Source organism: Podarcis erhardii (genome assembly GCF_964252035.2).
Source record: "Podarcis erhardii genome assembly, chromosome: 14".
NCBI classification, from domain to species: domain Eukaryota; kingdom Metazoa; phylum Chordata; class Lepidosauria; order Squamata; family Lacertidae; genus Podarcis; species Podarcis erhardii.
The window spans coordinates 14285406-14300865 of record NC_138503.1 but is presented as its reverse complement, the minus strand read 5'-3'; the positions used below and the strand labels follow the sequence as shown (position 1 = coordinate 14300865).

General features: G+C 43.3%; 1 protein-coding gene across 4 annotated transcripts in view; it reads right to left on the bottom strand.

Annotated features, from left to right (window-relative positions):
* The window catches only part of GALK2 (galactokinase 2), an 81176-nt gene that overhangs the window by 24573 nt on the left and 41143 nt on the right, over nt 1-15460 (bottom strand). For all 4 annotated transcript variants that reach the window (XR_014150854.1, XM_081839107.1, XM_081839108.1 and 1 more), the window contains 3 exons: nt 11964-12062; nt 10586-10738; nt 1899-2109 (listed from right to left, as the gene is read on the bottom strand). Coding sequence is in view for 3 of the 4 variants with exons in the window: in XM_081839107.1 (XP_081695233.1) it covers nt 1899-2109; nt 10586-10738; nt 11964-12062 (463 nt within the window). In the remaining variant the exon portion in view is untranslated. The remainder of the gene's footprint in view (nt 1-1898; nt 2110-10585; nt 10739-11963; nt 12063-15460) is intronic.

Below are 15460 nucleotides of genomic sequence, written 5' to 3'. Positions count from 1 at the left end.
TCTAGGAGTCTTGGTTGACCACAAACTTGACATGAGCCAACAGTGTGACGCGGCAGCTAAAAAAGCCAATGCAATTCTGGGCTGCATCAATAGGAGTATTGCATCTAGATCAAGGGAAGTAATAGTGCCACTGTATTCTGCTCTGGTCAGACCTCACCTGGAGTACTGTGTCCAGTTCTGGGCACCACAGTTCAAGAAGGACACTGACAAACTGGAATGTGTCCAGAGGAGGGCAACCAAAATGGTCAAAGGCCTGGAAACGATGCCTTATGAGGAACGGCTAAGGGAGCTGGGCATGTTTAGCCTGGAGAAGAGGAGGTTAAGGGGTGATATGATAGCCATGTTCAAATATATAAAAGGATGTCACATAGAGGAGGGAGAAAGGTTGTTTTCTGCTGCTCCAGAGAAGCGGACACGGAGCAATGGTTCCAAACTACAAGAAAAAAGATTCCACCTAAACATTAGGAAGAACTTCCTGACAGTAAGAGCTGTTCGACAGTGGAATTTGCTACCAAGGAGTGTGGTGGAGTCTCCTTCTTTGGAGGTCTTTAAGCAGAGGCTTGACAACCATATGTCAGGAGTGCTCTAATGGTGTTTCCTGCTTGGCAGGGGGTTGGACTCGATGGCCCTTGTGGTCTCTTCCAACTCTATGATTCTATGATTCTATGAAAAGCTTCCCTAAACAGGGCTGCCTTCAGATGTCTTCTTAAAGTCTGGTAGTTGTTGTTCTCTGTTGTTCTCTTTGACATCTGGTGGGAAGGCGTTCCACAGGGAGGGCACCACTACCGAGAAGGCCCTCTGCCTGGCTCCCTGTAACTTGGCTTCTCGCAGTGAGGGAACCGCCAGAAGGCCCTTGGTGCTGGACCTCAGTGTCCGGGTAGAACGACTGGGGTGGAGACGCTCCCTCCTTCAGATATACTGGGCCGAGGCCGTTTAGGGCTTTTAAAGGTCACCACCAACACTTTGAATTGTGCTCGGAAATGTACTGGGAGCCAATTTAGGTCTTTCAAGACTGGTGTTATGTTGCACAGTTATCTTCCTTAATCCTATCAGTGACAAAATCTGTGGGAAATGTGTGGGTAGCTTGAAACATACGACAACTGTCCACATGTTTGTTTGTTTGTTTGTTTGTTTGTTTGTTTTTGTGTGCTGCTAAGTTACAGCCAATCATGGCTTCCCAATGTGTGTGCAAGGAAAACATGCATGCGGATAGATCTGCATGTAGGCATATTCTAATATGTGAAGCAACTATGAAACAGATTTGGACTTTGCCCAAAGCCAACCTACTCAGTGTCATGGATGAGGAGAGGTTTCAAACTGGGTATCCTTTGTCCAAACACAACAGGCTATTCATTTGCCTCTGATATTTTTTTGGTGGGAAATGTTTTAGGGCCAAGTGACTCAGAGCAGTGGTCAGCAACTACACAGGCCAGAGAGCCAATCTAGAACAAGCACACTCACATCTTCCTCCAACTAAAAGGTCCAGATTATTATGTACCACAGATCTATCATGGAAGGAAGAGGCTATCTGACACACAAGTAAGTGGTAAGCCGAATTATGATTTCTCAGGAGCCAAAGTTCATTTGAAAACTACCAATTGTCCACTGCTGACCTAGAAGGCTGCATGCAATTAATTCAATCCTGTATTTTTAATCACCAAGCCATTATCAGTATATTGCCTTGACTAATCAGATAGCATTTCAGTTCCATTTTCTCCACTTCGTTTTAAAAAAGTCACAACACAATCAACCCTTTTACTCCACAAAGATTCCAAAAGAAGGTCCACTTGAGGTTATACAAAATGTAAAATATTTCCACATCTATTGCCTATTATCCTTTACATAAATGGAAACATTCGCTGACCATCACCACCACCTCCAATTTGGCATGCACTCACCGTCTTGTGTGTTCTGGTTGAGGATCTGAGTGCGTAGCTCTTTGGAGCTAATTCCCAGGTTTTTCCCAATTTCCTCTATGTTGTAAGGCTCAGGGTGAAACACCTCCTCAACCACAGCCAGCATTTCCTCTAAGCTTAGTTTCAGCTTGACCTGCACTTCCTGGAGCTTTGCCATTGCTTTCCAATCTAGGCCTCTGGATTTTGCTAGAAGCTGCAACAACAAACAATGCATAGACATCTTAGCAGTTTGAAGTTAATACAAAACATTTCCTAAAACCCTTACAAGCTATTTTTTTCTTTAAGGGAAAACTCTTTGAAAAGCACAAAGAACAGCATAATTTTTAACATGATATTGGCAGCAAGATTAATTTAAAGAATTGGAAAATATAGCAGACTCTTCCCACTTAAGGGGATAAACAATAGCACCTTGCAAAATGTAATAAAGTCACTTTATATATCAAGGAAAAAGAGTAAATGTGAAGAAAGCCCCATTGTTCAGCCCAGACACTGAGGTCCAGTTCCGAGGGTCTTTTGGCGGCTCTCTCAAGTGAAGTGATGTTACAGGGAACCAGGCTAAAAGGCAAAAATGCTCTTTGCACAGTGCTGAAAAGGAGTTACAGTGGTGCCTCGCAGGACGAAATTAATCCGTTCCGCGAGTCTCTTCGTCTAGCGGTTTCTTCGTCTTGCGAAGCACGGCTATTAGCAGCTTAGCGGCTTAGCGGCTATTAACGGCTTAGCGGCTTTTAAAAAAAGGAAAAAAACTCGCAAGACATTTCATCTTGCGAAGCAAGCCCATAGGGAAATTCGTCTTGCAGAATGACTCAAAAGACAGAAAACTCTTTCGTCTAGCGAGTTTTTCGTCTTGCGAGGCATTCGTCTTGCGGGGCACCACTGTACTGTTGGTGTCAGGTGGGCCTCTCTAGGGAGAGTGTTCTACATCACAGGAACCAGCACTGACAATACCTCAACTCTCATTGCCAACCTGCATACTTCAAAGGGAGAGGACACTCATAAAAGGACTCATCTGCTTATCCTAAGGGAGGCATATACAGTGGTACCTCGGGTTACAGATGCTTCAGGTTACAGACGCTTCAGGTTACAGACTCCGCTAACCCAGAAATAGTACCTTGGGTTAAGAACTTTGCTTCAGGATGAGAACAGAAATTGTGTGGCGGCAGCGCGGCGGCAGCAGGAGGTCCCATTAGCTAAAGTGGTACCTCAGGTCAAGAACAGTTTCAGGTTAAGAACGGACCTGCGGAACAAATTAAGTTCTTAACCCGAGGTACCACTGTACAGGAAATGTTTTCCCTTTACATACTGAGATCCGAAGCTGTGCACATACACAAAAATGACTTTTATAAAGCCACATAATCACCATGTCCTGGAGATTTTCTGGCACATAAAGCCTAAAAACAGCCAGAAGTTCTGCTTAAAACAAACTTGGTTTGATTCTCAGGCTGTCCAGATGGAAACTAAACTGGGAAGGAGTATGGTGTGAACTTACCACAAGATAAATGAAACAGCCACTTCAAGAATGATGGGTTTTAGGGGCAACAGAAACACCCAGACTAGACTCTCTAGGGCACAGTCCACCAAGAACAACTCCTCTTCAAAAGCCACTATAATTAATTGGGACATTGAGAAGAACCGCAGAGCAGGATCTTCCCATTGGATTGAGCCCCATGTTAAGTAGTGGGAGGGAGGTGTTGCCTGTGATTTTCTGCCTCATGCACCAAAATGTCTTGGGCCAATCTTGTGGTGATCTGTGGTTAATCTTCGATGTTTGCTTGCCATTATAGTGGACCAGTCACCATAAAGAGCCCTGATGTTCAGCACAGACCACTCCCTCAAAGACACATAAACTGGTATTCAAACAGCTGCTCATATATACTGAACTGAACATGGCTGGCTATTCCTGGAAAGAGTATTTCTGCATTAGTTAACTTTGATCTCGTTCTGACAGCTGAGCCTCATCTTTCCCAGTGTTCAACTTTGTTGCACGAAAGTAATCTGACTAGACTGAAAAACATTTTTGCGGAATCATGGGTAGTTCTGGTCACTCAAAGATGTGTGGGGTGTAAATTTCTGCTCTGCTTTTGAGAAAAGTGCAGCTGAATTCCTTAAATTTTTTCATTACTCTTCCAACATAAAAAGTGGGGACAGGAAAGCACTCTGAAAAGAGAGATGAAAGGTCTGATGACCACATCTCTGGGGTGTATTTTCACTGAAAATGCCACACCCCAGAATATGTGAACCAATGTGTGTGGCTCTGAGCATGTGCACCACTGTGGAAAACCATAACAAGACCTCATGCACCAAGGGGGAGGGAATCACAGCTCAGTGACAGATCACATTCTTTGCACGTATAAGGTTGCAGGTTCATCCAGCCCAAGTGATCAGGTGATGGGAAAGGCACCCTGCTTCCTGCCACCTGAAACCTTGGAGAGCAGCCCTGGAGATCAGATGACACCAGGCTAGATAGACTGGTGGTCTGATGCAGAATAAAGATGTTTCATATGTTCATCTAAGATTCAGAAGAATTCCATGTACAGAGGGAGGCATCATTCCCAGACCAATTTTTAGCCCTAACACCCTCCTTTTGTAGAAAATGAGCAGCACTTAAATCAATCACTTCAGTTTCCTTAAAATGTAAATTAATGCAGATGAAGCAAATGAATAGGTATTGTGCTTGTTAATTCCCCCCCTTTTTGCACAATTTTGGGTATAACAACTAAAATATAGGGGAGATCAGATATTTAGAACATTTTTAGGCAGCAAGCGTACAAAGGCAAATACTGACATAAGAGAGACAAAAAGAAGTATTTGTGGAGGGAGGAAATATCATCTTAGCCTAGGGGTGAATATTCAACAATGAGGAAATTTTAATGCACTCTGGGCATGTTCAGAGGCACCATTTTCAGTATTCTCATATTCCCAGACCAGTCCCTAGCACTGAAAACATGTTATTGAGCTAACCCCTACAGAGTCCTGGCTTAAATGAAGCCCCACGACAGAAATGATAAATATTACTAAAGAAACTATTGTTTGTTGTCCAAAATTAATGTTAGTGAATATTTTTGATAATAGCAATGTAAATATATTGTCAAAAGTATTTGTCTTATATATGATTTTGGCAGCGCAAATAGAAATTGCAACTCAGTGGAAAACAGTCCAAAATCTTACACTTGACGCTTGGTACCATTCATTGGAATACAGCTATAACGGAGAAAATCACGCATAATTTGGGATTTTGACAAGGACTAGAACCTTTTTATATGATCTGACATTCTTTCATAACATAAAAACGGAACCATCCTTTTCAAGACAACCTGCATCACAAGTCTGGCAAATCTGGAATTATACTTGATATTCTGATAAAATTAATAGTTTTCACTTGGACTTCGTTATTTTATGTGCAACTACTCATTCTATGTGCCTACTTAATAGGTTTTTTCCTTCATTTTTAAAATTTTGTTGTTATTTTTCATATACATTATAAAATGAAATAATAATAAAAACTTTACCCCCCCCAAAAAAAATGAATCCCCACAGATTTCCAGACCCACTCCCCTTGCTCATCTTACAGCACTCTCTCTACACCTGTGCAAAAGCAGAGGGCATTTTGCCAGCACACCACACCACTGAGGAGATAAAAATATAAATGATATAAGGATTCCAATAATGAGAAATGACATAAACATACATATGGTGAAGGGGTCATTATCAGGGCTTAGTTTCTAATCTGGGGAAGGAAAGAAAAAAACTAGGCCTCAAGCCTGTCTTGAAGACCATCTGGCCTAGATTTCAGATGTATGGGGGTTAATTGTGGTTATTCAGTGGCAATGAAAGACTGTAGATGGTCAAAGGCATTTACTGGCACTGAAAGCAAGATGTGGAGTGAAGTCTTGGTGAGCCCTGGGTCATATTAAATTCTGGCTGTGGTCCAGCGCTTGCTAGACTGGAGCAGTGATTGTGGTTACTTTCCCTGAAGACAAGGGTGCAAAAATATTGTCAGTGATGAAACCTTTCGTTGCAAATGTCCTGAGGGGTCCTTTATTTGTTTGTTTCAGGTTTTTTAATTATGACTTTATCTTAAGAAGAAACATATTCTCAACCACAACTGTGTCTAAATGAAGGAGCTTTTTTTGTCAGGGCAAATTTTAATAGGAGGTTCGAGTCTTTTTCAAGCGAAGAATGCGGTCTGCTCCCAGTCCTAGATTACATTGATAAAAGTGCATTCAGATCCACTCTAAAGTAGCCCGATTGGGCTGTCACACTTCATATATTCAGCCTAGTTGAGAACAAGTGCAGCCTAGTTGAGAACAAGGAAGCCATGAAGAAATGAATATAAAAGCTTCAGATGGGCAATGTCCTTCCTTAACATGCGGAGTGAAAAGAGAAATCACCCCTATAATTTCAACAAAAAGGTTGGAGGTTTCTAAAAAGGGTTCATTCCTTCATCACAGTGGTGATTGAAGGAGGTGAGGACAGGTGACCCCACCTAGGCCCGAAGTCACCCCTCCCAACCAGGCCTCAAAACTGTCCAAAATTCCTTTTGTCGTCTAAAAATCCAAAACAGCTTTTCTCTGCTCTTCTCTGCTTTTCTCACAAGATGCTGTGGCAAGGGCAAACCGTTACTTTTATCAGTACAAGAAGGCTTCAAAAAGCTAATGAATAGACTGTCAGAGCAGGCCTGAGAACTGACTTTTATCTCATTCAGTTGCAACATCTTGGACATGCTGAACCACCAGCGCTCCCTTGACCACTTGGCTTCTCACCCCCCCTTTCCTGGGAAGAGTCCCAAGACAGGAGCTTTCTGTACATGCTCAGGGGAACACACATGGGGCAGGACTCCTGAGGGAGGAGAAAGGGGAGGGAACTGGAAGGGGAATATATACTCTGTGCAAATGACTGTGAACCCGTGCATGCTTTTGTGAGTTATCACACTTGCTCCTTCTACCAGTTCATGGATGGTAGAAATAAAGCTTTTTCTCCGAAACTATTCCTTGAGTGTCTGTTGACTCCCATCTCCCTATCCCGGATGCAATATTTTTCCCACCCGAGGGCAAAGCCTCATAAGGCTACAGTGATAAACAAGACAACAGGTGACAAACATGAACAGGAGGTTAAAAGCACTCTCCCATCAATGTCCTCAATGATGAGTAATAGCGGACAGACTTCAAGGGAGAGCATCTTTGTCCACAGCTACTGATCATATCACATTCTAGCATCCTGGGCTGACAGTGATGCCCAACAGACCTAGTCAATGCCCTGCATGAACTGAATATGTGCCCTAAAAAGCTCTTGTGAATCCTCTTCAATGCACAAGACCGTGTAGGAAGGATTTTTTTTGGGGGGGGGGTGAAGGCGACCACCATGTGCCTGCTTCTGCTCTACTTTCCACTCTCCTCAGGATCTGCGATCTAAGCATGTAGCACCAATTCTGCCACAACTGCAGTAGGTACCAATTAGTTTACTGGCTCAAATCGTAGTGCTGTTTTTTAGCCTATAAAGACTTATGTACCTTCAAGACGACTTATGTACCTTCAAGAAGACCCCAGTATTTCAAGGACTTCTCCCTACCTGGATCTACCTACACACACTCAACCATATTTGCAATTTGGGGCTCTAAACTCCACAGCCAATAAAATAAACAGTGGAAGGAACAACAACCACACTTGGGTGAATGAAGTTTTTGGGGAGAGGCCATGATTGGGGTTCAATGTTGTGGTTGCACCTGGCTTTCATTTCACTAGGAGAAGGAGTCCTTGTACTGAAAATCTCTTAATAAAACCATACATTTGCAAGAGAAAATTACTGAGAAGGAAAGTTCTGTTAAAGTTGTTGCCTTCCTCCTATTGCTTTTTTCAATTTTAGCTTGCCTTTTTTCCTGTTTTAATTCCCTTCATGTAGGTGTTGTTGTTTTTTATGAACTACTTTTGGTGCCATCTAGTGTACTTTGCAAGGTTTATAGTTCTTATCACATGGATCTGCTACTATTTAAATCAGAGTCATTTTCAGACATTATAGTGAACACATATTTAGGCATTAATTCATGCCAAAGCATTAAAGGGACCCTGTTTTTACTCATCTTGTCAGTGAGACTAAAAACAATTCTTTTGTGCATCCCAGTTACAGCGATTATATTTCTCTAACATCTGTCGGTTTTTCTAGGGACCCAAGACAGCACATCCTTGCCAAACATTTTAAAGAGTTTAGCATTCTATTAAAATTGTCCCTTTCAAGCATATGCAGAGGCAATGAAGGGTTGTTTTTAAAGTGATGTGTTTGGGTTTTTTTTAATGTAGCATCAATGTTTCTGAATATCTCTAGTGATCTTAATGTCAAATTGAAGAGCAGCTAAGTTGACAGCCAATGTGGTAAAAGGGGGTTAGAATCCTGAATGCAACTTACAATTTGTTTAAAAAAGCATGTAATGCCAAATTTAAAATACATCACAAAATAAACTAAAAGATGAACACCAACTAAGGGCTAACTGCCTGTGCATCTTCACCTGACACCCAAAGGTGGACAGTGATGGCAGTAGGCACAACACTCTAGGGAGTCTTCCACAGCTGGGGAGCCACTACTGAGAAGACCTGATGTTGTGTTGCCACCCTCAACACATGAAGAATGACTACACATGATGAACACAGGTTCCAGGTACTTTCATGTGCCAGGGCAAGAACCACCCTGAGCTTTTAAGGGGGGGGGACCCCTATATATAATAAATTATAGTTACAGCAATGTCCTCACAATGTAGAATCCTAAACTTTGTAACTTAAAGAAACCACAGAAGCCAACACAAATGTTGTGCCAGTCACCTCCCGTAGAAGGTTGTAAACGGACGGGTTTCCTAGGAAAACTAGACAGACCCAACCACTGGAACATCTGGTCTATATAATGACTCTTGACTTCAGCTTTGGAAGTCACCAGTTTGCTCCCCATAAACTGTGGGCAGCATTGCTATTTCTAATTGTAATGCATTCCACTAAAAGCTAAAATAGATCGGCGAAAGCCACATGTGATGTTATCTGTTGTTGGGCTGCATCATTTTAGGCTGCATATGCGGGACTGAATGTTTGAATGCTCCACATGAAATGTGCCTCACACATTAAAAAAAAAACTTAGCAAGCTTATAACTTTCTCTCTAACATGCTATTTAGGATGTTTGAGATGTACTTTGTGTGGAGGAGGCATTCAGATATTTGAATTCCTCCCCTGTCTCAAATGGTACAGCCCAGCAACGGGTGCATCACAAAGGGCTTCTAGTAGCTCTCATCAATAACCTTAAAGGAAGCTTGAGTGGGAAAATATGCACCCATATGAAATGTCAAAATATAACGTGGATTTTAAAAAGAAACGGGGGGGGGGGGAATCTCCCTATTGCACTGCTGTCAAGAACACTGAATCTAACACAAAGCATTTCCTGGCAGTTAATGATCTACAATCTCTTCCAACGAATTCTCAGCTGCCAAGATATGCTCTTCTTTTCTGGCTCTTCTCTTTGGTTAGCACAATCACGCTGCAGGCCGATTGAGAGAGAGGGAAGAGGGAATCACAGGCCTAGGATACATCACTTTCGTAGCTAAACAATTCTGGTTTCCCTAAAAGAATCCTGGGGATTGTAGTTTGGTGAGGTTGCTATAAATCAACCATTAGACATCCCGCCCTTCTCCCCAGACTGAACCACTCTTATCTGTTGTAAAGGTGACCAGTTAATAAACTAGGATATCAAACCAAGAATCGATCCCAGTTTTGTTTTAACCAATTGTAATTAATGTTGTTCTCATTCTTCTTGGAGAGCACGAGGAGTCTGAAAGCTTTAACTTTGGAATTAAACCACATTTCCCCATGATACCTGAACTGAGCAAAGTGGGATTTGCTCTAAACAATGGCTTAGTGTTATGCCTGAACTTGACCACAGACACGTAAGTTGATTCTCAAGGAGCAAAGTCTCTGAAGGTCACCTTGTCATTAAGTTTATAACTTGCTGACTCACTCAACAATCAATTGAGCGTATCAGTTTTATTTAGTTATTTATTTATTTTTAAATTTGTATACCACCTTTCATCACAGGAAAATATGTTTGTGGGGGGGGGGAGGGTAACCAATTATCTGAGTATGGATTGCTGTAACTTGTGTATGTAGTAAAGTGGTTGCTTTGGATGAAACGCATGGAATAATTTGAACCCAAGCTTGAGGAGAGTGCTACTTTCTACAGCTTACCAGGTGCATAAAATCCAATCTTCAATAAGATACAAATAAATGGAATGTTATTTCATGAATTTAAATGTATGTATTTCCATTTCCTTTCCTTGTTTTAAGAGTGAATACATTGCTATTAAAGCATTTTGTTTTATATTCCTGGGATTAGATTGCGCTCTCTCATTAAGTGAGATCAGCTTTGACAAAGATAATTTATTTTGCCCTTCCTGGGCAGACTCCTTTTTAGTGCTATGCTACCCAAATGGAAACACACACATTAAGGGCTAAATTCCATCCCCCTCTTCCATCAGTCATGTATATATGGCTTGAATCCAGACCCTGAAGAGATAAACATGCCCTTTGAGGCAGCACCTGACCTGGTGTTAAAATAAAGCAACAACTGGTAGAGTGGAAAGAGTTGCAGCCAGCACATATTTGGATGATGGCTTCATTAGGGTTTGATGAAAGCCATGCAGTACCTTTGCAGCCAGACGACACTCCATCACCCTAATATTAAAATGAGAAGTCGCTGCCTTGTTCATTTCAACGCAACTGTTGGCAATAAGGAAAGCTACTCCCTCTGGAAGCCTCACATCAGTTGCCCTAAGAGGATTGAACTGTATCAGCTTGGCCTATGGAAAGAAAAAATAAATACATAAATAGTAGAGAGTTATTTTGACTAGTAGGCAGCACATTTAAGATGAATAAATCACACATCATTTACCTGCAGACTCTCTCTCTCTCTCTCTCCCCCCCCCCCCCACATTTGGAACAGTGGGCATAAACCAGCAGGAAAAAGACAACCAAGTTTTTTATGTTTGACGTTTTATTATGTTTTTATATTTTGCTGGGGCGGGGTATAAATAATAAACTCCTCATCTTCCTCCTCCTCCTTCTTCTTCTTATCAAACCTGAACCCCTTTTTAATTTGGAGGTGCGTTTTTAATAGTTATCTTTCAATGAGATATTTTTTTTAAAAGAGTTAATAACTCGAGCTGACCAAAGGTCAGCCCTGGCCCTGGGAGCAATTTTGCCTTGCCCCTGGCAGCTGCACTAATTTTTAACCAAGGTATGATTACTTTTCCGAAAGGAAACAACAAGTGTTGTTATAAGTAACAGATGTGCCTCACTTTAACATTACATCTCTCTGTATTGATAGCATGCTTCCTTGTGCAGGTATGCACAGTGGTACCTGAGGTTAAAAACTTAATTTGTTCTGGAGGTCTGTTCTTAACCTGAAACTGTTCTTAATCTGAGGTACCACTTTAGCTAATGGGGCCTCCTGCTGCCGCAGCCACGAGATTTCTGTTCTCATCCTGAAGTAAAGTTCTTAACCTGAGGTACTATTTCTGGGTTAGCGGAGTCTTTAACCTGAAGCGTCTGTAGCCTGAAGCATCTGTAACCCGAAGTACCACTGTATTCATAATGACATAAAGAAGAGCCCCGCAGGATCAGGCCAAAGGCCTATTCTGTCCAGCATTCTGTTCTCACAGTGGCCAGTCAAATGCCCATGGGAAGTCTGCAAGCAGGGCCTGAACACAACAGCCCTCTCCCCTCCTGCAATTTCCAACAACTGGAATTTAGAAGCATATTGCCTCTGACAATAGAAGCAGAAAGTTAGTCATCAGGGTTAGTAGCCACAGGTGGACCTATTCTTCATGAATTTGTCTAAACTTCTTTTAAAGCCATCCAAGTTGATTGCCCTCCCTACCTCGCGCGTGTGTGTGAATACATCCCTGACTTGTGGAGTTAGCCCTGGATCCACCATTTGTGCGTCATTCATCAGCTCAGTTAACAAAAGCCCTTTCTTGTGTTGTAACACAATGGCTACTGAGTTCGTGCTCAGACAGTACGTACAGTTCCCTTTTCCGCAAGAAAGCAGATGGATTGGTCCATGCCTCCTCCTTCTGTGCCAATGTAGCGTTCACTCTTGCTGCAGAGTTCAGCCAGCTCCACCTGAGGAAACACAGAACTCAGCACACAAACCAAGGCAGGGGGATGTTCCCTCATACATTCTTTACAATTGAACTAATGGCAGGGGGTGTTGATATGCCTTTGAGGTCTTTATAGTTTCCCACACATTCCATACCAGTTGACTAAACATTTGATACCAAGCCACTCCATCTCTACATTGGTATCAGTCAGTCTATACTTAGGTCTCCTTCTCCCTGCTTTCCCTCAGATTTTCTCCATATTTTTTACTGCTAATTGTAAACTTCTCCTCTGATATGCACCAGGATTGCTCTGCCTCTGGCATGCTCACAAAGACAGTATGATTTTCAAAGCTGCCTGCATTTAAAAGCTGCTGCTTTTTTGCTTCTCTTCACTTATCCCCAGGCTGGAGCTATCTGGGTAACTGTACCCAATTTTCAACTTGGATAGTATATTCCCCAACTCTGGGTAGGTGATATTAATAACGTAGCATGGGAACTTGAGGGTGAAGATAGCAGCAAGCAGAAGAGTCTGCTTCATTGACCAGACAAAGAAAAGTGGTCAATTTGGTCAAATGGCAAAAATGACCGGAAGAATCAGAAATCAGGAAGACCAAAATGTTAATAAGGAGTGGGGAAAATTTATAATTTATCTTAAAAACCATTGTAAACAGCTAAAATCGTTAGCAGGGTTGGAATAACACTTGTAGTTTAATGTTGAATTTTGGGCATAATGGAGATGAAAAGATTTGGATTATTATAAAAGATGCAGGAAGAAATTATTAACAATAGGACCCACAAAGGGGAGCAGGGAAGTCCAGGAGATTCTTTGGAATCTTGATTTTATGTTGTATTTTGGATAACTGACTGTAAAACTTTAATCTGAAAAACCAAATAAATTTTTTTTTTTTAAAGAAGTAGTCAATTTATGTCAACCTTGGCCAATCCAAGAGCATAGTACTGCTTGCCAAACGCAGGGCCAATATTGCCAACCTTGAAAGTGTCTGCACCTGAAGACCACAATAGTTCACAAAACTGGATCCCAGCTTTACACCCTAAGATTCCCAGGTTAGGTTCCTGATCCCACCAATCCTCACATCTCCAGGTACACCTCCTAATTTCTGTACTTCCTTTAGACACTTCCTTTAGGTACATGAGACATCCATACAGGTATACCTTTAGGTCCACCTCAGATATTTCTAGAGCAGGATGGAGGTTATGAGATGCAGCTGTAGCCCAATAAATTCCTAGTGTCATTGTTTCATTAGGTGTCCTTACAGTATAGATGCAGGTCCAGTGGCCTTACAGATGTTTCTGGATTACAACTTCCATCATCCCTGACCAGTGGCCATGCTGGCTGGGGCTGATGCAAAATGGGATTCCAACAATATTTGGAGAGTGCATTGGAAGCACACAGAAGGATACTGCTATCAAGAGGAGATAAGTTGGCATCCAACAGGTTGTCTCTTTGGTGCCTTATGTAGGACCTATGTAGGACCTTGAAACTGTATCATAGTTAGCCATAGTCAGGGATGATTGGAGTGGTTGTCCAACAACATCTGGAGGGCACCACATTGCCCACCCCCAGCTTAAACACTCCAACAAATATCCAAAGTCTACTGATCTTACATCAGATCTCCAGGGAGACAACAAGACCACTGAAATGCTTGTGCCACTCAGATATACATAGCTAAACTTGTATTAGCCTCAGAAACATGGTGTCAGGGCTGGAGACAGGTGCAGGTCAGCAGTGGCAGAGGAAGGGGAGTGCGGTGGATGCGGACCACCCCGGGTGTCATCACTGAGGGGGGTGACAAAAATAGGAGTGTTTTTTTTTAATGGGCTCACGAAACTTTTTAGTTCAGTCAAGAAACGTAATGAAATGCGGCTGGCACTGGGCGCCACAGCGCGGGGGCTGGCACTTACCGCAGAGTTTGCACCGTGCCTGAGCCACGTGTCTCTCCTGGGAGTGACGTTTTGGCTTGGGCACCTGCGGGCTCTGCGCTGCCTGAAACAGCAGCGTGGGGCTTGCGTCTGCCCACCGCCTCTCCCTCAGCTGCCCCACAGCTGAGGGGTAAGCAGTGGAGAGGCTTCATGCAGCTCACCCTGCCCCTGGCTGAGGGACACGTGTGCTGTACCAGGCACCTGAGCCGTTAGCTACACCGCTGCAGGTCAGCATGAAAGAAGCAGGGCTCCATTGTCAGTGAAGTTAACTCTTTATTCAAGGAAATGCCATACAACTCAGCAACACTTCCCAGCAGGTACAGTGGTACCTCGGGTTAAGTACTTAATTCGTTCCAGAGGTCCGTTCTTAACCTGAAACTGTTCTTAACCTGAAGCACCACTTTAGCTAATGGGGCCTTCCGCTGCCGCCGCCAGAGCATGATTTCTGTTCTCATCCTGAAGCAAAGTTCTCAACCCAAGGTACTGTTTCTGGGTTAGCAGAGTCTGTAACCTGAAGCGTCTGTAACCTGAGGTACCACTGTATTGCCCCTATCGAGCAGTTGCCAGAACTGAAAGTCCCTGCCTTCTTCTACCCTTTCTAGGTCTCCTCTCCTGGATGTTTCCTAAGCAGTCTCAAACTGCATCTGCCCACCTCTGACCTCTGTTCTGCCCTCATTATTATGTGCATTCTTGGAGACCAGGGGGAGGGGAGCTTGTTGCAGCAAGAAAGCGAGACTCCCCGAATTCTTCTGTAGCCTCTTGACCCCACTCCTCTGCTTCAGCCTCGGAGTCTGAACTGCTCCCTGTCACCGGCTCTCCCTGCTCACTAAACCCTGTTGCCCATTCAGCATCCAGCCCCTCCTCCCAACCTTCTCCCTCTGACCTCTCCTCAGTTTCCCACCAATCCCCTGGCTCTGAGCCTTCCTCCTCTGGGGTTCCCTTGGAGGCTCCCTGGCTGGTGCCTCCCACCACTCCTTGTCATCCAGCCAGTCCCTGACACATGGTCAGCAATGATGGGAGTTGTAGCCCAGTGTTTGCCAAACTTGGACTACAATTCCCATCATTCCTGAGCACTGGTCCTGCTGGCAAGAGATGATAGAATCTGAAGTCCAAAACGGCTGGAGACCCACGTTTGGGAAGTTGTAACCCCACAACATCTGGAGGGGACCCTGTTCTAAGTATAGGGTAACGGGAGCACAAGCATGGGGGGCGCAGAAAGGAGAGGGAAGAATGTGTGTGTGTGTATTCCTTCCAGCAGGGTTACACAGCTTCATGGGGCCTTAAGCTTAGATAATTACCAAAGAAATGACATTAACCAGGGCATGGCTGTGAGATAAAGCCCGTAACTCATTGCATTTGGAAACGAAGAATGTGGGCACGCCTGCCCACTTGTTCAGTTTCCATAAAGGCACTGGAAACAGACGAAGCTGTAAAATGTGAGCTCAGAGCACCCTAATCAGGGTGAATAGCTTGCAAATG